Source organism: Gorilla gorilla, chromosome 3, assembly GCF_029281585.2.
Source record: "Gorilla gorilla gorilla isolate KB3781 chromosome 3, NHGRI_mGorGor1-v2.1_pri, whole genome shotgun sequence".
NCBI lineage: Eukaryota > Metazoa > Chordata > Mammalia > Primates > Hominidae > Gorilla > Gorilla gorilla.
In genome coordinates this window covers 47978442-48003837 of record NC_073227.2, presented here as the reverse complement: position 1 = coordinate 48003837, position 25396 = coordinate 47978442, and the positions used below count along the sequence as shown (strand labels likewise).

General features: G+C 46.0%; 2 protein-coding genes across 3 annotated transcripts in view; one reads left to right on the top strand and one right to left on the bottom strand.

The window, feature by feature from the left end:
- Positions 1-1801: 1801 nt before the first annotated feature.
- On the bottom strand, positions 1802-2263 carry LOC109026515 (translation machinery-associated protein 7-like). Its single transcript, XM_055384812.1, has one exon. It carries the CDS (start codon positions 2085-2087, stop codon positions 1881-1883), a length of 207 nt encoding a protein of 68 aa, XP_055240787.1. The 5' UTR covers positions 2088-2263; the 3' UTR covers positions 1802-1880.
- Positions 2264-6956: 4693 nt separating this feature from the next.
- PDS5A (PDS5 cohesin associated factor A) overlaps positions 6957-25396 on the top strand; it is a 157283-nt gene continuing 138843 nt past the window's right edge. The window contains exons 1-2 of one of the 2 annotated variants that reach the window (XM_019025596.4): positions 6957-7037; positions 7682-7859. In XM_019025596.4, the coding sequence (XP_018881141.1) occupies positions 7722-7859 (138 nt within the window). In that variant the 5' untranslated portion in view covers positions 6957-7037; positions 7682-7721. The remainder of the gene's footprint in view (positions 7038-7681; positions 7860-25396) is intronic. The other variant, XM_055384810.2, reaches the window with a different exon arrangement.

Here is a 25396-nt window from a genome sequence, read left to right as displayed (position 1 = left end):
TGTTTTTGAGACGGAGTCTCACTCTGTCACCAAGCTGGAGTGCAGTGGCACGATCTCAACCCACTGCAATCTCCACCTCCCAGGTTCGAGCGATTCTCCTGCCTCAGCCTCCTGAGTAGCTAGGACTTAGGCACATGCCACCAGGCCCAGCTAATTTTCATATTTTTAGTAGAGATGGGGTTTCACTATGTTGGCCAGGATAGTCTTGAACTCCTGACCTAGTGATCTGCCCGCCTCCGCTTCCTAAAGTGCTGGGATTACAGGCGTGAGCCACCGTGCCCGGCCATTTTTTTTTCCCCCTCTGTGGTTACATTTATTAGCTATTATCTTCTCCACAACAACTATTCACCACAACTCATTCTTCAAGGCCTAGCCTCAAATGTCTCCCTTGTGAAGTTCCCTAGCATCCCTTTTCCAGGCTCCCAGACAATGTGGTTCACATCTCCAGCATAAAACATATCACAGTGGCCAGGCGTGGTGGCTCGTGGCTATAATCCCAGCACTTTGGGAGGTCGAGGCAGGCAGATCACTTGAGGTCAGGAGTTTGAGACCAGCCTGGCCAAAATAATGAAACCCTGTCGTCCCTATTAAAAATACAAAAATCAGCTGATTGTGGTGTCACATGCCTGTGATCCCAGCTACTCAGGAGGCTGAGGCAGGAGAATGGCTTGAACCTGCAAGTTGGAGGTTGCAGTAAGCCAAGATTGCACCACTGTACTCCAGCCTGGGCAACAGAGTGAGACTCCCTCTCAAACAGAAAACAAAATCAAAAATAAAACCAAAAACACGAAAACATATGGCAGCCTTCTCTCAAATGGTGATTTGTTGTATGTCTCTGGTTCCTCCAATAGACTGTGATCCTGTAAAGCATAGGGATTTTGTCATGGTTTTTTGTTTTTGTTTTTGTTTTTGTTTTTTGAGATGGAGTCTCACTCTATCGCCCAGGCTGGAGTGCAGTGGTACAATTTCAGCTCACTGCAACCTCCACCTCCCAGGTTCAAGTGATTCTCCTATCTCAGCCTCCTGAGTAGCTGGGATTACAGGCGTGTGCCACCATGCCCGGCTAATTTTTGTTTTTTAGTAGAGACGAGGTTTTCACATGTTGGTCAGGCTGGTCTCGAGCTCCTGACCTCGTTTCCGCCTCCCAAAGTGCTAGGATTACAGGCGTAAGCCACCAAGCCTGGCTTTTTTTTTTTTTTTTTTTTTTGAGACAGAGCCTCACTCTGTCCCCCAGGCTGGAGTACAGTGATGTGATCTCAGCTTACTGCAACCTCTGCCTCCCGGGTTCAAGAAATTCTCCTGCCTCAGCCTCCCGAGTAGCTGGGATTACAGGCACCCGCCACCATGACCAGCTAATTTTTTGTATTTTTAGTAGAGACGGGATTTCACCATGTCGGGCAGGCTGGTCTTGAACTCCTGACCTTGTGATCCGTTCTCGGCCTCCCAAAGTGCTGGGATTACAGGTGTGAGCCAGCATGCCCAGCCGGATTTTGTTTTTAACATATTCTCTCAGTGCTTAGTTCAATGCCTTACCTAGTATAGGAGCTCAGTGACTGTTTAATTAACTTTTATGATAGCATGGATATCTTTTAGGCCCTAAATCTGATCTGATCCAAGCACAGTCCTCATTATCTTGATAGTGGTTCTAGTTACTCAGGCCCAAAACTTTTAAAAGTCATCCCTGTTTTCTTTTTCTTCTTCTTCTTCTTCTTCTTTTTTTTTTTTTTTTTTTTAACAAAGGTTAATTCTTAAATGTATAGCACCTCCAAAACAACACTTAATTCCTGCTATTGGTGGTAAAAGATGTTATGGCAGGGAATACAGATGTTTAAATACGGATGAAATAAAGGGTCATCATCTCCTCAGGCACAAGGAACAGCTTACTTTTTGCCAGATTTCTTAATTTCACCTGTGGCCAGGGGCCCCTTCCCCGCGGCCTTCGCTTTTAGCTCCTCGAGTTTCTTTTGCTCCTCTTTTTGTTTCTGCTTGAAAGCCTTCTCTTCCTCATCCATCTCCTTGGCCTCCTTCTTGGGCTGTTTCAGGGGCTTCTTGCCACCTTTGCGGCTGGACATGGCGCCTACTGTCATCCCTGATTTCTTCTCTCTTCTTTTTTTCTTCTGCCCCTTTTCACCACCTCTACTGCCATTACCTCTATTAGCTATTATTCTAAGAAATGGTTCTTGTTACCATTTCTCCTTGGGATTTTTATAGTTGTCTTATACCTGGCTACCCTTCTTCCATATTTGCATATCTACTGCTATTTTCAACCCAGGAGCTAGAATGATTTTTTTATTTTATTAAAAAAATTATGTAGAGCTTAGTATATGCGAGTTACTATTCTGGGCATTTTACAAATATTAACTTATGGCCAGGCGCAGTGGCTCACACCTGTAATCTTAGCACTTTGGGAGGCCGAGGCGGGCGGATCACCTGAGGTTGGGAGTTCAAGAGCAGCCTGGCCAACATGGTGAAATCCCATCACACTAAAAATACAAAAAATTGCTGGGCATGGTGGTGCGTGCCTGTAATCACAGCTACTAGGGAAGCTGAGGCAAGAGAATCACTTGAACCTGGGAGGCAGAGGTTGTGGTGAGCCGAGACTGCAACACTGCACTCCAGCCTGGGCGACAGAAAAAAAAAAATTAACTTATGTATTCCTCATAATGATCATCTGAGGAAGATACTATCATTATCCTTGTTTTACAGATGAAGAAAATGAGGCACAGAAGAATTAAGTTATTTGACCAACATTGCCTAACTCAGGACATACATCATATCACCTCTTTGCTTAAAACAGTCCATTAGTTCCCCACCTCAATCAGAGGATAGCCACAGTCTTACCAGAGGTCTAAAAGGCTACATGTGATCTGTACTCTCTCTCACTCTGGGGAGTCTCACTCTGTCGCCCAGGCTGGAGTGCAGTGGTGCTTTCTCAGCTTGCTGCAACCTCCATCTTCCCGGTTCAAACGATTCTCCTGCCTAGCCTTCCTAGTAGCTGGGATTACAGACATGTGCCAGCGCGCCTGGCTAATTTTTGTATTTTTAGTGGAGACAGGGTTTCACCATGTTGGTCAGGCTGGTCTGGAACTCCTGACCTCAGGTGATCCACCCACCTCGGCTTCCCAAAGTGCTGGGATTACAGTCCTGAGCCACGGTGCCTGAGCCACTGAGTCTAATTTTTTGTCTTTTTAATAGAGATGGGGTTTCACCATGCTGGCCAGGCTGGTCTGAAACTCGTGACCTCAAATAGTCTGCCTGCCTCCCCCTCCCAAAGTGCTGGGATTACAGGTGCGAGCCACCGTGCCCAACTCTTCCCTACTTTATTTTCATATACATGTATTATTGTTATTTTAGTCTATTTCTCCTCAAACAAATTAAGGTCCACCAGGAGGGCAGGCCTTCATTTGTGAAACGATTATTTAAAGAGGCCTATAATATAAGGCATTGTTTTGGGCACTGAGGGGGGAAGAAAAGCTTGGTGGAGGTTGGGTGCAGTGGCTCATGCCTGTAATTCCAGCACTTTGGGAGCCCAAGGTGGGTGGATCACCTAAGGTCAAGAGTTCGAGACCAGTCTGGCCAACATGGTAAAACCCTGTCTCTACTAAAAATACAAAAATTAGCCAGGCGTGGTGGCGCATGCCTGTAGTCCCAGATCTTGGGAGGCTGATGCAGGAGATCTGCTTGAACCCAGGAGGCGTAGGTTGCAGTGCGCCCAGATTGTACCACTGCACTCCAGCCTGGGCAACAGAGCAAGACTTCGTCTCGAAAAAATAAGATAGGTCAGGCGCAGGGGCTCACACCTGTAATCCCAGCACTTTGGGAGGCCGAGGCGGGCAAATCACGAGGTCAGGAATTCGAGATCAGCCTGGCCAATATGGTGAAACCCCATCTCTACTAAAAATATAAAAATAAGCTGGGCGTGGTGGTGCACGCCTGTAGTCCCAGCTACTTGGAAGACTGAGGCAGATGAATCGCTTGAACCTGGGAGGCAGAGGTGAAGTGAACCGAGATCGCACCACTGCACTCAAGCCTCGTGATAGAGTGAGACTCCATGTTAAAAAAAAAAAAAAGAAATCAACCAGTAAGGCCAGGCACGGTGGCTCAAGCCTGTAATCCCAGCACTTTGGGAGGGTGAGGCGGGCAGATTACCTGAGGTCAGGAGTTTGAGACCAGCCTGACCAACATGGTGAAACCCCGTCTCTACTAAAAATAACAAAAATTAGCCGGGCATAGTGGCAGGCGCCTGTAATCCCAGCTACTTGGGAGGGTGAGGCAGGAGAATTGCTTGAACCCAGAAGTCAGAGGTTGTAGTGAGCCAGGATCACACCACCACACTCCAGCCTGGGCGACAGAGGGAGACTCTGTCTCAAAAAAAAATTAGCCCGGTATGGTGGCACACACCTGTAGTCCCAGCTACTTGGGGGCCTGAGGCACAAAAGTCGCTTGAACCTGGGAGGCAGATGCTGTAGTGAGCCGAGATCATGCCACTGCACTGCAGTCTGGGCGACAAAGTGAGACTTCATCTCAAAAAATAATAAAATAATATAAAAAATAAATAAAATAAAATATATGTACATATACAAAACTCCATTTAATAATGGGCAAGCTACTGAGGAGAATGAAAGATAAAATCATTGTTGTTTAATTAAATGTAACACACAAAGAAATATCAAATTTGGCCGGGCGCGGTGGCTCATGCCTGTAATCCCAGCACTCTGGGAGGCCGAGGCGGGCGGATCACTAGCTCAGGAGATCGAGACCATCCTGGCTAACATGGTGAAACCCCGTCTCTACTAAAAATACAAAAAAAAAAAAAAAAAAAAATTAGCCGGGCGTGGTGGCGGGCGCCTGTAGTCCCAGCTACTCGGAAGACTGAGGCAGGAGAATGGCGTGAACCCGGGAGGCAGAGCTTGCCGTGAGCCGATATCACGCCACTGCACTCCAGCCTGGGCGACAGAGTAAGATTCCGTCTCAAAAGAAAAAAAATAAAGAAATATCAAAAGTGACAGGGAGAGCCTAAAAAGAGAGCAGCTTTTGGTCCACTTAATAGTTTGGATGAGGACACTTTTAAATGGATTCTGCCTGGTACTGTAAATGCCCAAGAACAAAGCATTGACTTTTGGGCAGAGTTCTAGCAAATCAGCAACTGTGGAGTGTCAGATTCGCAATGACTGCTCTTGTGTAATACGTCAAAAACAAGTCAGTGAGCTGAAATGCAGTACCTTTACTATTTTTAAGTTGACGTTAAAGGATGTGGGAAAAAAATAGACCAATGGGTACCCATCAAGAATAATTTGAATAAACAATCGAATATCATTTTAAACTATGGTAGTGGTCAGTTTCAAGAGCTGAATGCGATTTCATATTATTGTATCCTTTTTTCAACTTTCTCTTCGGAAATTTTGTGTATGCTCTTGATTTTTTTTAAATAGGTAAGTGTATGTTCTTGCGTTAATTTGTTTCAATTACATACATTAAATTGCTCAAACACTGCTGCGTGCACTGTTTTTACCTGATAGTGGTTTTCCTTTGGATGACAGAAAACGTTAATGCTTGGTAGGTTTAAAACATTTAAAAAAAATGAGCTCTTCCTTATTTACAAGAATCACCCACCCAATTAATAAATGCTTATTTCTGGGTTCCACTCTCAGAGATTTTTATGTTTTATGTTTATGTATATTTTTTATATTTTTTAATGTTTTATTTTATATGTTATATTTTATATGTTTTATGTTCATATATATTTTTACGTTAAAAAACATATATTTTTATGTTTTTTAATCTTTGGAGTTGGAAACCTACGTTTTCAGCCAGTACCCAAAGTGATTGTGAGGCCTGGTGGCCCAAAGACCATACCTTGAGAACGACTCGACCCAATGCTATTTTCATGTTTTGCAGCTTTCAAAATATTAACTTCAGAAATCTAAGGAGGGTGGGCAACTCGGGTGGCTGTCAGAAGACCCGAGAGTGAGCCGCTCACGCTGCGCCCCATTGCACAACTTTCCTTGACTTTGCAGATCTCTCCCTGAGGAGGAAATCAGTTCATTTTCACCGAGCAATTAACTACCTCCCAACCAGTTTCGTCTGTGTTCATCAGGATGACCCCCAAAAGTCACCAGCTCATCGCCGCTGCGAAAGATAAAGCGCTGTTTGCCCTGCGTGCCCTTGCAAGGCCGCGGGAACCTGGGCTCGCTTCCCGCCACCCGGGCTCCTCCTCCTCTCGCCCTCTCCGGTCGGGTCCTCCGGGAGGCGCCCCGCGCGGCAGGTATTGGCGCCAACCGGGTGGCGGCGCTGTCCGCCCTGCGCGCGGCCGCCTCGGGCCCGAGGGAGGCGGATGCACAGCCGGCGGAGGAAGGGGAGGGAGCGAGGAGCGCGCGCTGCTCTCGCGTGCTCTCGCGCCGCTCGCGTGACCGGCCTGTGTGTGCGCGAGGCGCCGGCTCCCGGGGCACGGACGGCCGGGCGCGCGCCTCTGCGAGGGGCGTCCGGGTCCGAGTCGGCGGTCCGGGCCGGCGCGAGGTGCGTGCGGGCGGGCCGCGGGGGTCCCGGACGGACACAAGCGCACACACTCCCGGAGGAGGCTTCGAGGCTGCTCTTCCTCGGCCAGACGGAGAGCGGCACTGTCTCCCCGCCCAGCGCTCACTCGCCCCGCGTCTCCCCCCGCGGCGGCTGCTCCTCCTCGGCACCGCCAGCCCCAGCGCCGCTCCCGGGCGGGCGGGCGGCGGCGGCGGCGGGACCCGCGGAGCCGCTTTGTGTGCAGCCCGACTAGGGGCGGCGGCGCAACCACCTGACAGAGGCCCGGGCGCTCGATGCACCTTCCGCCCGCATGAGGAGGAGGTAAAGGCGGCGGCGGCTCGGCTCCCGCCCTAGGCTGCTGGAGGGAGGGGACGGAAGGGGAGACTGGAGGGGGGGCCGCGGGTCCGAGGCCCGGTGGGGCCGCCCGAGGGTGCCGGGAAGGCCTCGGCGGTGCCGGAGGCGCCAAGCGGCCGGGGGCCAGAGAAGCAGCTGGGGTCCCTCAGCTGAAGTTGAAGGAACAAAATGTGAAGTGCGGAGGCGCGTCAGCCGCTTCCTGGCGTGGGGCTGAGGGTGGAGGGCGGCTTGTTTTCCCCTCCCGCGGGGGTGAGGGAGCGGAACAGGGTAGGGGCGGCAGCGCGGCGGGGACTACCCCGGGTCCGAGGCTCGGCTGGGCAAGGGCGTTTTGTTCCCGGGAGCCGCCGCTGCGCGTGGGTCCGCTGGGTCCCTAGTTTTGCGGCCTAAGCCGAGCCCTATAGGCCTCGGGTCTGGTTTCCCGGAGGGGACTGGCCGGGCGGGACTGGGTGCTTCCCCACCGCCGAGCGGGGGCCTTGGGGTCCTTGCCGGCCTCCCGGGGCCGCCAAACTTCGGACCTTGGTGCTCGGGGGTGGATTTCATTGTGAAAGGCGGAATGGGAAACTCCTGGCGCTGTTCGGCGCCTCCCGCGGCCACGGCGACTGGTGCGGAGGAGCCCCGTCAGCCTGGGGCTGGCAGGGCCGGATTGGCGGGGCCGGCTGGGTTCGATCCCTGGGAAAGAGCGGGTGGCGAGGCCGCTGCCGGGTCCCCGGCCTCTGGGGAGAAAGGGCCTTTTCCAGATTAGAGAGATTTGAAATGAAAAAAGAGGTTACAAAGTCGCCCCTTTCCCGCTGAACTTTGGTTTTCTGACCGATAGAGGCCGGTAGAGGACTGTGAACCAAAAGTTGTCCCCCAGGATGGACTTCACCGCGCAGCCCAAGCCTGCCACTGCCCTCTGTGGCGTCGTGAGTGCCGACGGGAAGATCGCTTACCCTCCGGGGGTAAAAGAGATCACCGACAAGATCACCACGGACGAGATGATCAAACGCCTGAAGGTAAGTGTCTGGACGATTTTGCTGTCTTTGGTAGGAGGCGCTTTCTCCTGTGATACTGCTACCCTGCTCAGTCTGGCCTTTAGAGTTCCAAGTTTTTTAGATCTCTTACCCCCTCTGAAAGGTACTGTTGTATCTCAGATAACATCTTTGAGTGAGTTTTGTGGGGATATAACCATTGTGGGAAATTTAAAAGGAGTGTGATTTTTCAAAAACTTATTGGTTTTCAAGCATAAGAATTTGTGTTTTTAGAGTTTTTTCTGGAGGTATTTAATGAGAGTACTGTTTAGAGTGGCTTGCAAACTTAGGTGTAGGCAGTAATTTGCCTAAGAAGTTTCCTATTTTCAGCTTCTGAAGGGGATTGATTAAAGCGCAAAGTCCTTTTTAAAAATTTGCATAATTTTCTATATCCAGAAGCTTAAATATGTATATATGATGGTTAAACTTTGACAGAAGGTACAGACTTTTCATAATTCGGGCTTAAAGTAAGATGATTTAAGTCTATACGTTCAAAGGAGTTTAAGAGTATTATGGCCCTTTTTATGAGGTGTCAGCTAATTTCATTTAAGCATGGCAGTCCTAAGGTTAAGGTTTTAAATTTCTACCTCATGTTTGTTAGTTTTTTTGGTTTCTGTTCCACTGACATAGATTGTGGCCAGAATCTTAACAAATAAGTGATATTCTTCTTGTAGGAACAGCTTGAAGCAGTGGTTCTGAGTCAGGGCAACTTTGACCTCCAGGAGATGTTTGGCAATGCTGGAGACATTTTGGTTGTCACAATTGGTGCTAGATTGGAGTAGGGGAAGACCAGAGGCAGTGAGTCCGGCTAGGAAACTGTAAGCAGTAGTCTAGGTGAAAGACGTTGAAATCTTCAGGTAGGACTATGGCATTGGTAATAGTGACTAGGAAATGATTTAACAACTTTTCAGAGTTAGAATCAATCAGAATTGGTGGGAGGTGAGGGAAGCAACATTGTTGACAATGTTTCCACCTTGGGCCACTTGGCCAAATGTATTTTAGGGAATGAGCTTGGCCTCTTGCTCTTGGAGCCCAGTAAATGTACCTAATGTGTTGCATTTTAATGAGTACAGTATTTAAAATATTCCTGTGGTTTAGTTTTCAGACTCTAATTTGGTTCTGCAATTTGTTGCCTTTTTGGAAGGAATAAGACAACAGTTCCTTTCATTAAAACAAATCTCTGTGCGGCGGCGGGATCTCAGCTCACTGAAACCTCCACTTCCCAGGTTTAAGCTATTCTGCCTCAGCCTCCCAAGTAGCTGGGACTACCAGCGTGTGCCACCACACCCGGCTAAATTTTTTTTTTTTTTTTTTTTTTTTTTTGAGACGGAGTCTTGCTCTGTCACCTAGGCTGGAGTGCAGTGGCGCGATCTCGGCCCACTGCAACCTCCACCTCCCGGGTTCAAGCAATTCTGCCTCAGCCTCTCTAGTAGCTGGAATTACAGGTGCCTGCCACCACGCCCAGCTAATTTTTGTATTTTTAGTAGAGATGGGATTTCGCTATGTTGGTCACTTTGGTCTCGAACTCCTGACTTCGAATGATCTGCCTGCATCGGCCTCCCAATATGCTGGGATTACAGGTGTGAGCCACTGCTCCCAGCCCCTTTCATTAAAACAAATCTTGGGCCCGGTGTGGTGGCTCCAGCCTGTAATCCCAGCACTTCGGGAGGCCGAGGCAGGCAAATCACCTGAGGTCTGGAGTTCTACTAAAAATACAAAATTAGCTGGGTGTGGTGGCGCATACCTGTAATCCTAGCTGGGAGGCTGAGGCAGGAGAATTGCTTGAACCTGGGAGGCGGAAGTTTCAATGAGCGGAGGTCGCGCCATTGCACTCCAGCCTGGGCAACAGGAGTGAAACTTCATCTCAAAAAAGTAAAATAAAATAAATAAAGCAAATCTTGATACTAAAGATTATACATGAATTGAGCTGCTTGATTGATGCTTCTAAAAGTTACACTGTTTTGGGAGTGAGAAATTATGAAATATAAAACTGTTAAACAATTGATGGATCGTTAATATTTATTGTTTTCAAATTAAGAATATTGAAACCTTGAATTCTAATGTTGGATAATTTGGTTAAAAAATGGAAAGTTGATGTGTTAGCAACACGCTCTGTTGACATGACTCGTGGAACCTGTGAAGAAGCTGGTCTCATAGTACTAAATGGTGGTATAGGAGCAGCTTGGGGATAGCACCTGGCATATTGGAATGGATGAAGTCTGGCAACCCTGAGCAGTCCAGCAAGGACTTGGTCTCAGTAGAGCAGTTTGGCTAGGAGGAGAGTATGCAGCACGGTTTTTATTTATTTATTTATTTATTTTTGAGACAGAGTCTCGCTCTGTCGCCCAGGCTGGAGTGGGTGCGATCTCGGCTCACTGCAAGCTCCGCCTCCCGGGTTCACGCCATTCTCCTGCCTCAGCCTCCCGAGTAGCTGGGACCACAGGCGCCCGCCACCATGCCCGGCTAATTTTTTGTATTTTTTTAGTAGAGACGGGGTTTCACCGTGTTAGCCAGGATGGTCTCGATCTCCTGACCGTGTAATCTGCCCCTCTTGGCCTCCCAAAGTGCTGGGATTACAGTCGTGAGCCACCGCACCCGGTCTTGCAGCACGGTTCTGAGTCTGTGGAATAGCTGCCATGAAGTAATCTGAAGGAGGTGCTGGCTGGTAGGGATTGATTACATGGTTGGGCACAGCTCGTACACTTGCCATTCTCTGCATATGCTGGTTAGTGAAGTGAGCCTGGCACTCTTATTTGCGCTGAGCTAAAGCTACATACAATGGTTTTGTGGCCACAGTTCTACCGTTCATTTCTGTAATTGCTTTAGTGGCTTCTTCCGGGAAGGAGAAACATACAAAACCAAACCCTTTGCTGTGACCACCCTCCATCATAGCCTTTGCACTAGTGATTGTACCAAATGGAGAAAACTTTCTGGAGACGTTCATCATCAATACTATCATCAAGATTTTTCACGTAAATATTAACACCCTGGTATCTGCTGGCTGCAGCTACTCCTGCTGTCCACACCGTTCCACAGTATAAATATGCTGCGGGAGTTCGCAATCCTCAGCAACATCTTAATGCACAGCCACAAGTTACAATGCAACAGCCTGCTGTTCATGTACAAGGTCAGGAACCTTTGACTGCTTCCATGTTGGCATCTGCCCCTCAAGAGCAAAAGCAAATGTTCATATGCTCGAGAGTCCAGAGTTACTCTGTTCTAAGGTTCATGAAGCTAGCTATATTACAAGCCCACCAAGCTAAAGAGGCTACCCAGAAAGCAGTTAACAGTGCCATTGGTGTTCCTACTGTTTAAAATTGATCAGAGACCACGAAAAGAAACTTGTGCTTCGCCAAAGAAAAATAACATCGAAAAACTTAAATATGGAAAAAAAAATTGCAAAATATAAAATAAATTTAAAAAGGAAAGGAAACTTTGAACATTATGTACCGAGCAAATGCCAGGTCTAGCAAACATAATATTAGTCCTAGATTACTTATTGATTTAAAAACAAACAACAACAAAAAAAAACCCACAAAAAATAATAAAATATGAAGACAAATTAATGTTTTATAGATCCTGGGAAAAATAATTTTCAGCAAAGTACAAAAATTTAAAGCATTCCTTGTAATTTTTTACTGTGGAATAGCTCAAAATATCAGTTCTGTTTTAAGTAACAGAATTGATAACTGAGCAAGGAAGTGTAATTTGGATTATAAAATTCTTTTTTTAATAAAAAATTCCTTAAACAGTGAAAAAAAAAAAAAAGGAAAGTTGTGGTTGGGTACAGGGGCTCATGCCTGTAATCCCAGCACTTTGAGGGCTGAGGCAGGAGGATCATTTGAGCCCAGGAGGTTCAGACCTGGGCAACATAGACCCTGTCTCAATTTTATTTTTATTTTTATTTATTTATTTTTTTTTTGAGACGGAGTCTCGCCCTGTTGCCCAGGCTGGAATGCAGTGGTGCAATCTTGGCTCACTGCAAACTCCGCCTCCCGGGTTCAAGCGATACTCCTGCCCCAGCCTCGCAAGTAGCTGGGATTACAGGTGCGTGCCATTATGCCCAGCTAATTTTTGTATTTTTAGTAGAGACGGAGTTTCACTATGTTGGTCAGGCTGGTCTCGAACTCTTGACCTCGTGATCCGCCCACCTCGGCCTCCCAAAGTGCTGGGATTACAGGCGTGAGCCACCGCGCCCAGCCAACCCTGTCTCAATGTTATTTTTTTAAGGTGTGTTGGGGAAGTTATGACTACTTACATACATTTTCTGTTTGAAAATCGATTATCAGAAGTACTGTTAACTATAAATGGACATACAATCCAGTGGAGAATGAGCATCGAGTTTGATTATCCATTTGTTATGAGTTCTTTTGGAAGTTAAAATCGACGTTCATATCAACCAACTTCAATGTCCTACTGCCAAAATTTTTTCTGAAAAATTCTTTTGATTTTGTATTCCTTCTGCCTTCCTTTCTATTTTGACTTTGTACTTAATTAGGGATCCTTCTTTAAAGTATTATGTCTGATTGGAAATGTAGATTTTTAACAATACTTAAGTATTTTTGAAATTTTGTTTTTTTATTAGAATCTTAGTTATTGGTAATTTTATAAATTCAGGAGTTTATTATTATTATAACATAGCAACAGTGTTGAAATTCTATACAAATACAAAGAGAGCTTAAGCCCGGACGCAGGGGCTCATGCTTGTAATCCTAGCCCTTTGGGAGGCCAAGGCAGGTGGATTGCTTGAGCTCAGGAGTTCGAGACCAGCCTGGCCAACATGGTGAAACCCCATCTCTACTAAAAATACAAAAATTAGCCAGGTGTGGGGGCACACCTCTGTAATCTCAGCTACTCCTGTGGCTGAGGCATGAGAATCACTTAAACCCAGGAGGCAGAGGTTGCAGTGAGGCATTATGCCACTGCACTATAGCCTGGGTGACAGCAGAGTGAGACTCTGTCTCATTAAAAAAGACCTTAAAGGCAGGCCCGGTGCGGTGGCTTACGCCTGTAATCTCAGCACTTTGGGGGGCCGAGGCAGGCGGATCATGAGGTCAGGAGATCGAGACCATCCTGGCTAACACAGGTGAAACCCCATCTCTACTAAAAATACAAAAAAATTGTCCAGGCGTGGTGGCGGGGCCTGTAGTCCCAGCTACTTGGGAGGCTGAGGCAGAATTGCATGAACCCAGGAGGCGAAGCTTGCAGTAAGCCAAGATCCCACCACTGCACTCCAGCCTGGGTGACAAAGCGAGACTCTGTCTCAAAAACAAACAAACAAAACAAAACAAAAAACATCTTAAAGGCAATTACAAAGGAATTCAGCGGTGTTTGGTCCTGTTCTCGTCAGTTTTCAAGAATGGAACAAGGCTGGGTGTGGTGGCTCATGCCTGTAATCCCAGCACTTCAGGAGGTCAAGGTGGGAGGAACACTTGAGCCCAGGAATTTGAGATAGGCCTGGGCAACATGACAAAAACCTATCTCTACAAAAAATGCAAATATGGTCGTAGCCACTCAGGAGGGTGAGGTGGGAGGATCACTCAAGCCCAGGAAGGTCAGGGCTGCAGTGAACCGTGATCCTACCACTGCACTCCAGCCTGGGTGACCGAGTGAGACCTTGTCTTAAAAAAAAAAAAAAAAAAAGGAACAAGCGGTTTTACAGTGGAACCATAATCTTAGAATTAGAAGGATCTTAAAGGAAATTCTGGAACCTCCTCTTACTTCACAGATAATGAAAGTTAGGCCAAAGTATCCAAGTAACCTTTACCAAAATCAGTCACAGGGCAGTTTAGTGGCAGAGGGCAGGGGCAATAACACCATATTTACTTTGGTTGTTATATAGTTGCTTTCTTCTAAGGAATCTAAACTAAGTAGAACTAAAAAGTTGTGACTTTTTTCATGTAGTTGAAGACATTACAGTGAAATGTGAAGAGAATGAGAGTGAGTTTGGTCTTTTGTAGGGAGAAAAAGGACAGCTTTTTTTTTTTTTTTAAGCATTTGAGAGAAACTATTGTGAAGCTTTGAAGCTTCGTTGACAATAATTCTTAGAGTATGTCTTTGAAAGAGCTAAGATCTGTTTTCCTATACTAGAGCTTTTCATTCCTGTTTCCAGGGCATTACTTTACCTATTTTTGTTATGTCAGGCCACACTGGTCTTCGGTTGGTTTCCTGAACATGCCATGTTTATTTCTGTCTAGACAGGTTCCTTACATTAAATAGCCCATATGTTCATTTGTCATTCATTTGTTACTTCTTAAGGGAAGCCTTTAAGGTTCTACATTACAGGCTGGGCACGGTGGCTCACGCCTGTAATCCCAGCACTTTGGAAGGCCGAGGTGGGTGAATCACCTGAGGTCGGGAGTTCGAGACCAGCCTGACCAACGTGGAGAAACCCCGTCTCTACTAAAAATATAAAATTAGCCGGGTGTGGTGGCGCATGCCTGTAATCTCAGCTACTCAGGAGGCTGAGGCAGGAGAATCGCTTGAACCCAGGAGGCGGAGGTTGTGGTGAGCCGACATGGTGCCATTGCACTCCAGCCTGGGCAACAACAGTGAAACTCTGTCTCAAAAAAAAAAAAAATTCATATTATAATTAAGTAATCTAAGCACCGTTGCACTCCAGCCTGGGCAACAAGAGCGAAACTCCATCTCAAAAAAAAAAAAAAAAAAGAATCACAAATAGCCATCCTCCCATATAGTTGTGGGTTCTGAAACTAATACACGGTTCACATCTAATAAGTGACATTTAAAATACACTTGTAGGTCTGGTGTCCTCTGGCTTATGCCTGTATTTCCAGCACTTCGGGAGGCTGAAACGGGCAGATCACTTGAGCTCAGGAGTTTGAGACCAGCTTGGGCAATATGGCAAAACCTCATTTACGATAAAAATATAAAAAATAAAATACACTTATAAATAGCTGTGCAAATTCCATAAAGGGCTTAATGGAATTAAGTTAGTTATGTAGTATATCCTATATCATGGATTACTACAGAGCTATTTACTACACACATACTTTGTTTCTTTCTTGCTTGCTACTTTGGAGGTAAGAGGGCCTTGATAATTATTGGTGTTTTTTTTTTGTTTGTTTGTTTGTTTGTTTTTAAGATGGAGTCTCTCGGTCTGTTGCCAGGCTGGAGTGCAGTGGCGCAATCTCAGCTCAGCCTCCTGAGTAGCTGGGACTACAGGCTTCCGCCACCACACCCAGCTGATTTTTGTATTTTTAGTTAGAGATGGGGTTTCACCATGTTGGCCAGGCTGGTCTCAAACTCCTGACCTCATGATCTGCCTGCCTCGGCCTCCCACAGTTCTGAGATTACAGGAGAGAGCCACTGTGCCTGGACTTTTTATTTTTATTTTATTTATTTATTTTTTGAGATGGAGTCTTGCTCTGTCGCCCAGGCTGGAGTGCAGTGGCGCGATCTTGGCTCACTGCAACCTCCGCCTCCTGAGTTCAAGTAATTCGCCTGCCTCAGCCTCCTGAGTAGCTGGGGTCACAGGCGTGCACCACCAGGCTTGGCTAATATTTTGTGTTTTTAATAGAGACGGGGTTTCACCATGTTGGTCAGGCTTGTCTCGAACCCCTGATCTCGTGATCCACCCGCCTCGGCTTCCGAAAGTGTTGGGAATACAGGCATAAGCCATTGCGCCAGGCATTTCTTGATTTTTAAACAGAGGGATGGATAGAGTGAAATTTGTTTCTTTTCTTTTTGAGATGGAATCTCGCTCTGTTGCCCAGGCTAGAGTACAGTGGCAAGCTCTTGGCTCACTGCAACCTCTGTCTCCCAGGTTCAAGCAATTCTCCTGCTTCAGCCTCCTGAGTAGTTGGGATTACAGGTGCGTGCCACCACACCCAGCTAACTTTTTATATTTTGGTGGAAATGGAGTTTCATCTTGTTGGCCAGCCTGGTCTCGAGCTCCTGACCTCAAGTGATCCACCCACCTCGGCCTCCCAAAGCGCTGGGATTACAGGCATGAGCCACCACACCCAGCCTGAAATTTTTTTTTTCTTTATTTTTTGAAAGGGAATTTCACTCTTGTTTCCCAGGCTGGAGTGCAGTGGCAAAAATCTCAGCTCACTGCAACCTCCACCTCCCAGGTTCAAGCAATTCTCCTGCCTCAGCCTCCCGAGTAAGTGGGATTATAGGCACCCACCACTACACCCGGCTAATTTTTTGTATTTTTAGTAGAGACGGGGTTTCACCATGTTGGCCAGGCTGGTCTTGAACCCCTGACCTCAAGTGATCCACCCAGCTTGGCCTCCCAAAGGACTGAGATTACAGGCATGAGCCACCATGCCCGGCCTGAAATTTGTTTCTTATATTCCTCTCTTAACTATCTGATCTCAGAGAGCAGTGCTCCAGACATTAATACAGCTACCCTGGTCTGCTATATTATTTTGTCACAGAAACAAATAAAAATACCTACTGTTTTGTTGCTAAGAATTCGAAAAATTAAGTAGGGTTTTGTGAAAGTATCCCCGTTTTTTCCCACCAGGTGTATTTTCCTTATATTTTCTCTAATCTTTCTTCCTGTATCAACCATTCTCATCTGGCTTATTTGATGGTTTAGTGGGAATTAGGATATGGTGGAATTGATTTTAACGTAGGGCCATCCCCCTTTCCTCACAAACGTTGTTAGAGGTGATGAACAGATTAAGGGCAGGACGGCCATAATTCTTTCCCTTTGCTTTCCTCCAGGAGGACCCCTGAAGTACTGGTTTGGTTGTAATTATTTTTACTTCCATGAATGATTTTTATTTATCCCTCATTGCTACACAGTGTGATAATTTTGCATGTAATTAAGTATATAATTTTAACTCTAAATTCTGTTCATATGTTTTAATATTTGTATTGCAGAAGATTCTGCTCAGAACATTAAAAATTAAATGGGGAGGCAAGATTTCTTAAAATCATGTCCTAAAATAATAGCCAATGTACATTTGTGAAGGGAGGCTTAGTGCAGTATAGTTCTTATTTCAGACTTCTGTTTGTGTAGAACTGTTCTGGTTATCTGTTGCTGTGTAACAAACTTTTTAAAAGGTATTTTAAAATTTTCATTATGGTAAAATATACGTAACATAAAACTTATCACTTTAATCATTTTTAAGTGTACAGTTCTTTGGCATTAGGTACATTCACATTGTTGTGAAACCATCACCACCATTCATCTCCAGAATTTTTCATCTTCCCCAACTGGAACTCTACCCATTAAACTCTAACTCCTCATTTTTCCCTTCCCCAGCTCCTGGCAACAACCATTCTGCTTTTTGTCTAGATGACTTTGACTTACTCTCCACTTGATCTTAGCCAAAAGGCTCAGAAGCGATTACCTTACTCTCAAATAATTGAAATCATACAATATTTGTCGTTTTGTGATTGGCTTATTTCACTTAGCATATACCTTTAAGGTTCATCCGTATTATAGCATGTGTTATTACTTCCTTCCCTTTTAAAGCTGAATAATATTCCATTGTATGTATGTACCACATTTTGTTTCTCTGTCAGTGAACACTTGAATTGTTTCCACTTTTTAGCAATTGTGAGCAACTTTTCTTATTATCTCACAGTTTTGTCGATCAGGAATTCAGGCAGGGTTTGGCTTGCGTCTGCTACACATGGCTACTGGGCTCACTCATTGGTATTCAACTAGTGACTAGATTGGTCTAGATGATCCACAGTGGCTTTACTTAAACGCTTGATACCTTAGTGGGAACAGCTGAAAGGCTGGACCCAGCTGGGTTCTTTTCTGTAAGATGTAGTTTTAGGGTTTTCCACATAGTCTTTCTAGCAGAGTAGTTGGGCTAGGGCTTCCAAGACACCATGGAGGAGATTGCCAGAAATTGGTCCAGAAATGGCATTATCACCTCTACCTTACTCTATTGGTTAAAAGAAAGTACTGTTGTCATAACCCAGCTCATACTCAAGGGGAGAAAAAAGATGGGCCTTACTTCTCAATAGAAGCAGGGAAGAATTTGTAGCCATGATTAGTCTACCACAGGAGCTCTTGTGACAAGTCAAAGTATGCTAACCATGTGTACTTTTAAATTATTATTTTATTATTATTTTTATTATTTTTTTTTGAGACAGAGTCTTGCTGTCGCCCAGGCTGGAGTGCAGTGGCGCGACCTCGGCTCACTGCAACCTCTGTCTCCCAAGTTCAAGCGATTGTCCTGCCTTAGCCTCCCAAGTAGCTGGGATTACAGGCATGTGCCACCATGCCCACCTAATTTTGATATGTTTCACCATGTTGGCCAGGCTGGTCTCCCAAAGTGCTGGGATTATAGGTGTGAGCCACCACGCCAGGGCATATTTTTTTATTATTTTTTGAGATGGAGTCTTGCTCTATAGCCCAGGCTGGAGTGCACTGGCACGATCTCGGCTCACTGCACCTTCTGGGTTCAAGTGATCCTCTTGTCTTGGCCTTTGGAGTAGATGGGACTACAGGTGCAAAACCCCACCATGTAATTTTTAAATTTGTTGTAGTTTTGGGGGTCGCTCTACGTTGATCAGGCTGGTCTTGAACTTCTGGCCTCAAGCCATCCTCCCACCTCAGCCTCCGAAAGTGATGGGATTATAGGCATAAGCCTCTGAGTCTGGCTTGCATTGCTATTATGATATAATTTCTTCAGGCCCTTTCAGTATATAGGGCTGAGAAATACATCCCCCTTATTTATATAACTTAATCAGCCAGTCAGCCATGAGTTCAGTCTGTTACCTCCATTTGAACCTCTAGCACAGAGTACTTCTAAGCTTCCTCCATTCCATATTTCTGTCTTCTACAGGCAAAACCTGGATTTCCTCTAACATCCATAAGGTTATTTGTACTACCCTACTGTAAACACAGTCTAAATACAGAGCTACTTTACCAGTATCCTTTACAGAATTTCTTTGTGGTTCTTTTTGTCCCATGAAAAGTATATGAAGTACCATGTTTGTTAGTTAGTTAAATTTGAATTCTTTATGTTAATCAATTTTTATAAATAGCTAATTTCAGGCTGAGGCAGGAGAATCACTTGAACTTGGGAGGCAGAGGTTGCAGTGAGTCAAGATTGCTCCACTGCACTCCAGCCTGGTGACAGAGCGAGAGTCGGTCTGGGGGGGAAAAAAAGCTAATTTCTTTGTGTTCTGTTTATCAATTTATATATCTATTTCTTGACGCTCCGTCTCCCCCACCCCCACTTTTTGAGACTGAGTCCCACTCTGGTACCTAGGCTGGAGTGCAGTGGTGTGATCACGGCTCACTGCTGCAGCCTGGATCTCCATAGGCTCAGGTGATCCTCCTACCTCAGGCTCCCCAGTAGCTGAGACCACAAGCATGCACCACCATGCTGGGCTAATTTTTATAGTTTTTGAAGAGACAGGGTTTTGCCATGTTTCCCAGTCTGGGCTCAAGCATTCTACCCACCTCAGCCTCCCAAAGTGTTGGGATTATAGGCATGAGCCACTGTGCCCAGTCAACCTTTTATTTCCACTGGCAAATGTAATCCTTGCTTTATTATTATTATTATTTTGAGAGTGGCTAGGATTACAGGCCACTGTGTGCAGCTAATTTTTTTTTTTTTGAGATGGAGTCTGGCTATTGTTGCCCAGGCTGAAGTGCAGTGGTGCGATCTCGGCTTACTGCAACCTCCGCCTTCTAGGTTCAAGCGATTCTCCTGCCTCAGCCTCCTGAGTAGCTGGTATTATAGGTGCCTGCCACCATGCCCAGCTAATTTTTTTGTTATTTTAATACAGATGGAGTATCACCATGTAAGCCAGGCTAGTCTCGAACTCCTGACCTCAGGTGATCCAACTGCCTCGGCTTCCCAAAGTGCTGGGATTACAGGTGTGAGCCACTGCGCCTGGCCTAATTTTTGTATTTTTAAAAGAGACGGGGTTTCGCCATGTTGGTCCAGGCTGGTTTTGAACTCCTGACTTCAAGTGATCCACCTGCCTTGGTGTCCCAGAGTGCTGGAATTACAGGCGTGAGCCACCAGGTCCGGCCTGAATTTTTTTTTTTAATTGTGGTAAACATATAAAATTTACTCTCTTAACCATTTTTATTATTTTTTGTTTTTTTGAGGTGGAGTTTTGCTGTGTCGCCCAGGCTGTAGCACAGTGGTGCAGTCTTGGCTCACCGCAACCTCCACTTCCCAGGTTCAAGTGATTCTCCTGCCTCAGTCTCCAAAGTAGCTGGGACTACAGGCATGTTCCACGACCTCTGGTTAATTCCCCCCTCTTCCTCGCCAGACGGAGTCTCGCTCTGTTGCCAGGCTGGAGTGCAGTGGTGTGTTCACTGCAACCTCCGCCTCCTGGGTTCAAGCGATTCTCGTGCCTCAGCCTCCCAAGTAGATGGGATTACAGGCTTGTGTCACCACACCTGGCTAATTTTTGTATTTTTAGTAGAGACGGGGTTTCACCATGTTGGCCAGGATGGTCTCAACCTCCTGACCTTGTGATCTGCTCGCCTCGGCCTCCCAAAGTGCTAGGTTAACAGGCATGATCCACTGCACCCAACCTGCCTACTTTTAATTTGCAGTCAAATAAGCTAATTAATGTTTTCCAATGAAGCCAACTTATTGCTTCCTGGCAACAAGAGTAGTTCTGTGTGAGAATAATTAAACATAAGTGTCATGTTGAGGTTCAGTGGGGTAAGAACTCTAGATTTCCTTAAAAACTCAGAAAGAGGCCGGGCGCGGTGGCTTACGCCTGTAATCCCAGCACTTTAGGAGGCCAAGGCGGGCGGATCACAAGGTCAGGAGATCAAGACCATCCTGGCTAACACAGTGAAACCCCGTCTCTACTAAAAATACAAAAATTAGTCGAGCGTGGCGGACTGTGTCTGTAGTCCCAGCTGCTGGGCAGGCTGAGGCAGGAGAATGCCGTGAACCCGGGAGGCGGAGCTTGCAGTGAGCTGAGATTGCGCCACTGCACTCCATCCTGGGCAACAGAGCGAGACTACGTCTCAAAAAAAAAAAAAACTCAGAACTGAGTGACACCTTTTTAGTTTGGAGAAATGTGGGTAGGAAGGGATGGGGATAGAATTTTAATAACAGAAATAATGTTGAAAGCTTCAAGCCTCACTTAGGTCTTAATTGAAGATCTTGAATTAAATAGAAATTAGGTTAAGGCTTATTAAAAACCATATATGAAGTAAGTAACATTGACATGTATGAAGGCCAATACTATGATTTATATATCTTGTATCAGAAATCTATATAATGCTCACAGTAAGAGAACAGGTTTAAGGACATTAATGAATTTTATTTCTGTTGGCTTTTATTTTCACAGTTAATTGTTAAACAATTTGGCTGAGGTTATTGGCACATTAAAATATTTCCACATGGCTGGGTGCGGTGCCACATGCCTGTAATCCCAGCACTTTGGAAGGCCAAGGCAAGAGGATCACTTGAGCTCTGTAGTTCCAGACCAGCTTGGGCAAAATAGTGAGACCCGGACTCTATTAAAAAGGAAAGATGGCCAGGCACGGTGGCTCATACCTGTAATCTCAGCATCTTGGGAGGCCGAGGTGGGCTGACCACCAGAGGTCAGGTGTTCGAGACCAGCCTGGCCAACATGGCGAAACCCCGTCTCTACCAAAAATACAAAAAAAATTAGCGGGCATGGTGGCGGGCGCCTCCCAGCTACTGGGGAGGCTGAGACAGTGAGCCGAGATGGCGCCACTACACTTCAGCCTGGGCGACGTAGCAAGACTCCATCTCAAAAAATAAAAAAAATAAAAGGAAAGAAAAGATTTCTTGAATTCCCTGGTGCAGAAAGATAAAATTAATGGAGTGAGTGGAGTTTTTACAATATATGAAATCCAAGATTATACTTTTCAGGGATCAATTCTATAGTTCGTTACAATATATGAAATCCTGATAGTTTTTATTTGCTGAAGACAACAGATCAAGAAAGTTCTAGCTAGTTGTGGTGGCTCATGCCTGTAATCACAGCACTTTGGGAGAGCGAGGTGGGAGGATTGCTTGAGGCCAGGAGTTCAAGGCCGGTGAGACCCCCACCTCTACAAAAAATAAAAAATTAGGCTGGGTGTGGTGGCTCACGCCTGTACTGCCAGCACTTTGGGAGGCCGAGGCAAGTGGATCACGAAGTCAAGAGATCAAGACCATCCTGGCCATGATGGTGAAACCCTGTCTCTACTAAAAATACAAAAATTAGCTGGACGTGGTGGCGTGTGCCTGTAGTCCCAGGTACTCAGAAGGCTGAGGCAGGAGAATAGCTTGAACCCGGGAGGTGGAGGTTGCAGTGAGCTGAGATCACACCACTGCACTCCAGCCTGGGCGACAGAGTGAGACTCCGTTAAAAAAAAAAAAAAAAAAAAAGTTAGTTTTGTATGGTGGCAGGTGCCTGTAGTCCCAGCTACTTGGGAGGCTGAGGTGGGAGTATCACCTGAGCAGTGAGCTAGGATTGCACCATTGCACTGTAGCCTATGTGGCAGAGGAAGACCCTGTCTCTTAAAAAAAAAAAAAAGTTCAAGATAACTGTTGCAATAGAAAGTTGAACATAAGCATAATGAAGAAATTTTCTAAATTTCTTTCCCTTGCTGTTGGCATTCGGTCTTTGACATTAATTCATAGCCTCCTAGCTGGTTTGCTTCTACACAGTTACAATTGTGCCTAGATCCAGAATCCCTCAGCCTTTGGAACTTATACACATATCATTGTTTTTGTGTATTATGTGATATTTTAAAAGTTGGTAACTTCCATAATATATGTGTTTTTTTGTTTTTGTTTTTTGAGACAGAGTCTCACTCTGTCACCCAGGCTGGAGTGCAGTCGTACAATTTCGGCTCACTGCAACCTTCGCCTCCTGGGTTCAAGCGATTCTCTGTCTTAGCCTCCCGAGTAGCTGGGATTACAGGTGCATGCCACCACGCCCAGCTACTTTTTGTGGTTTTCTTGTTTGTTTTTTTGAGACGAAGTCTCACTCTGTTGCCCAGGCTGGAGTGCAGTGGCGCGATCTCAGCTCACTGCAACCTCTACCTCCCAGTTTCAAGCGATTCTCCCCCCTCAGCCTCCCAAGTTGGTGGGACTACTGGTTACGTACCACCATGCCCAGCTAATTTTTGTATTTTTAGTAGAGATGGTGGGGTTTCACTGTGTTGGCCAGCCTGGTCTTGAACTCCTCGTGATCTGCTTGCCTTGCCCTCCAAAAGTGCTGGGTTTACAGGCGTGAACCACCATGCCTGGCCTAATATTTGTATTTTCACTATAGACGGGGTTTCACCTTGTTGGCCAGGCTGGTCTCGAACTCCTGACCTCAGGAGATCCACCTGCCTCGGTCTCCCAATGTATTGGGATTACAGGTGTGAACCACCATGCCTGGCCTTACATGTTGTTTTTCTGTTATAAAATTAATGCCTTGCTGGGTGTGGTGGCTCACGCCTGTGATCCCAGCACTTTGGGAGGCCAAGGCAGACAGATCACTTGAGCTCGAGAGTTTGCTACCAGCTTTGGCAGCATGGTACTAAAAATACAAAAAATTAGCTGGGTGTGGTGGTGTGCACCTGTAGTCCCAGCTACTCAGGAGGCCAGTTGGAAGGATCACCTGAGCCTGGGGAGGTAGAGGCTGCAGTGGCCATGATTGTGCCACTGTGCTCCAACCTAGATGACAGTGAGATACTTGTCTCCAACAACAACAAAATTTAGATTAAACATTTTTAGCTTGCAACTAGGGTATAAAATAAAAAAATTTAAAAAGAGATAAACATTTAACACTTCCTACTAAAATAGGGGCATTGTGATTTGTGTTGGTAAAGCCAGCCCTTAAATAACAGCATTTAGTTCAGTAAGGGAAAGTGATACTGGGAATAACAGTAGAATGGATTTCCATGTGAGATTATCATATTTTGAGACGATTGTAATTTACAATGTGAGTGCCAATTATGTGGTTGGATTGCATTTGTTTCTTTAGATAAAAAGATCACTAAGAATTTTGATTGTCAAGAAATTCATAGAGAAGGTGACAGTTGGGCTGGGATTTGAAGTCTCAGACTTGGGTAGGCAAATGAATGGTAAAACATTCCAGGCAGATGAATGGCAGAAAGGCAGAAGCATGTTTGGTGTGTTTAAGGAAAATAAATAAGTACAGCAGGGCACAGTGGCTCATGCCTATAATACCGGCACTTTAGGAGGCCAAGGCAGGTGGATCACTTGAGGCCAGGAGCTTGAGACCAACCTGGCCAACATGGTGAAACCCCATCTCTACCAAAAATACAAAAATTAGTCAGGGGTGGTGATGTGCGCCTGTAATCCCAACTACTCAGGAGGCACAAGAATAGTTTGAACTCACGAGACAGAGGTTGCAGTGAGCAGAGATTGTGCCACTGCACTCCAGCCTAGGTGATAGAGTGAGACTCTGTCTCAAAGAAAAAAGAAAAGAAAAAAAAAAGACAAGAAATGAGTACTACTATTTTGCTTGTGCTGAGGCAAGTTAGGGTTAGGTAAGGCTTAGGTAATTCCCTACCCGTACTTTTTTTTTTTTTTTTTTTGAGACAGTTTCGCTCTTGGGCCCAGGCTGGTGTGCAGTGGTGAGATCTCAGCTCACTGCAACTTCCACCTTCTGATTTCAAGCGATTCTCCTGGCTCAGCCTCCTGAGTAGCTGGTACTACAGGCACACACCACCATGCCCGGTTAATTTTTGTAATTTTAGTAGAGACAGGGTTTCACTATGTTGGCCAGACTGGTCTTGAACTCCTGACTTCATGATCCACCTGCCTTGCCCTCCCAAAGTGTTGGGCTTGCAGGCGTGAGCCACCGCACCCAGCCAGATTTTTGTATTTTTAGTAGAGGCGGGGTTTCACCATGTTGGCCAGGCTGACCTTGAACTCCTGACCTCAGGAGATCCACCTGCTTCGACCTCCCAATGTTGCTGGGATTACAGGTGTGAACCACCATGCCTGGCCTTATATGTTGTTTTTGTTATAAAATTAATGCCTGGCTGGGTGTGGTGCCTCATGCCTATGATCCCAGCACTTTGGGAGGCAAAGGCAGACGGATCACTTGAGCTCGGGAGTTTGCTACCAGCTTGGGTAGCGTGGCAAAACCCTGTCTCTACTAAAAATACAAAAAATTAGCTAGGTGTGGTGGTGTGCTCCTGTAGTCCCAGCTACTCAGGAGGCTGAGTTGGGAGGATTAGCTGAGCCAGGGTTTCTCTGTGTTGGTCAGGCTGGTCTCGAACTCCTGACCTCAGGTGATCCACCCACCTCAGTCTCCCAAAGTGCTGGGATTACAGGCGTGAGCCATCACCCCCGGCCTGTGGAGTCTTTTTTTAGCCTCATGTCCAGATCACATAGCATCTTTGTTTGTACAGGAATCCATTTCTTTTTTTATTTTTTTTTTGAGATGGAGTCTCACTCTGTCACCCCGGCTGGAGTGCAGTGGTGCAGTCTCAGCTCACTGCAAGCTCTGCCTAGCCGGGTTCATGCCATTCTCCTGCCTCAGCCTCCCGAGTAGCTGGGACTACAGGCGCCTGCCACCACGCCTGGCTAATTTTTTTGTACTTTTAGTAGAGATGGGGTTTC

Bases quoted from the DNA above. Each gene is read 5' to 3' on its own strand.
- LOC109026515 (XM_055384812.1), bottom strand. From the start codon at position 2,087: ATGACAGTAGGCGCCATGTCCAGCCGCAAAGGTGGCAAGAAGCCCCTG.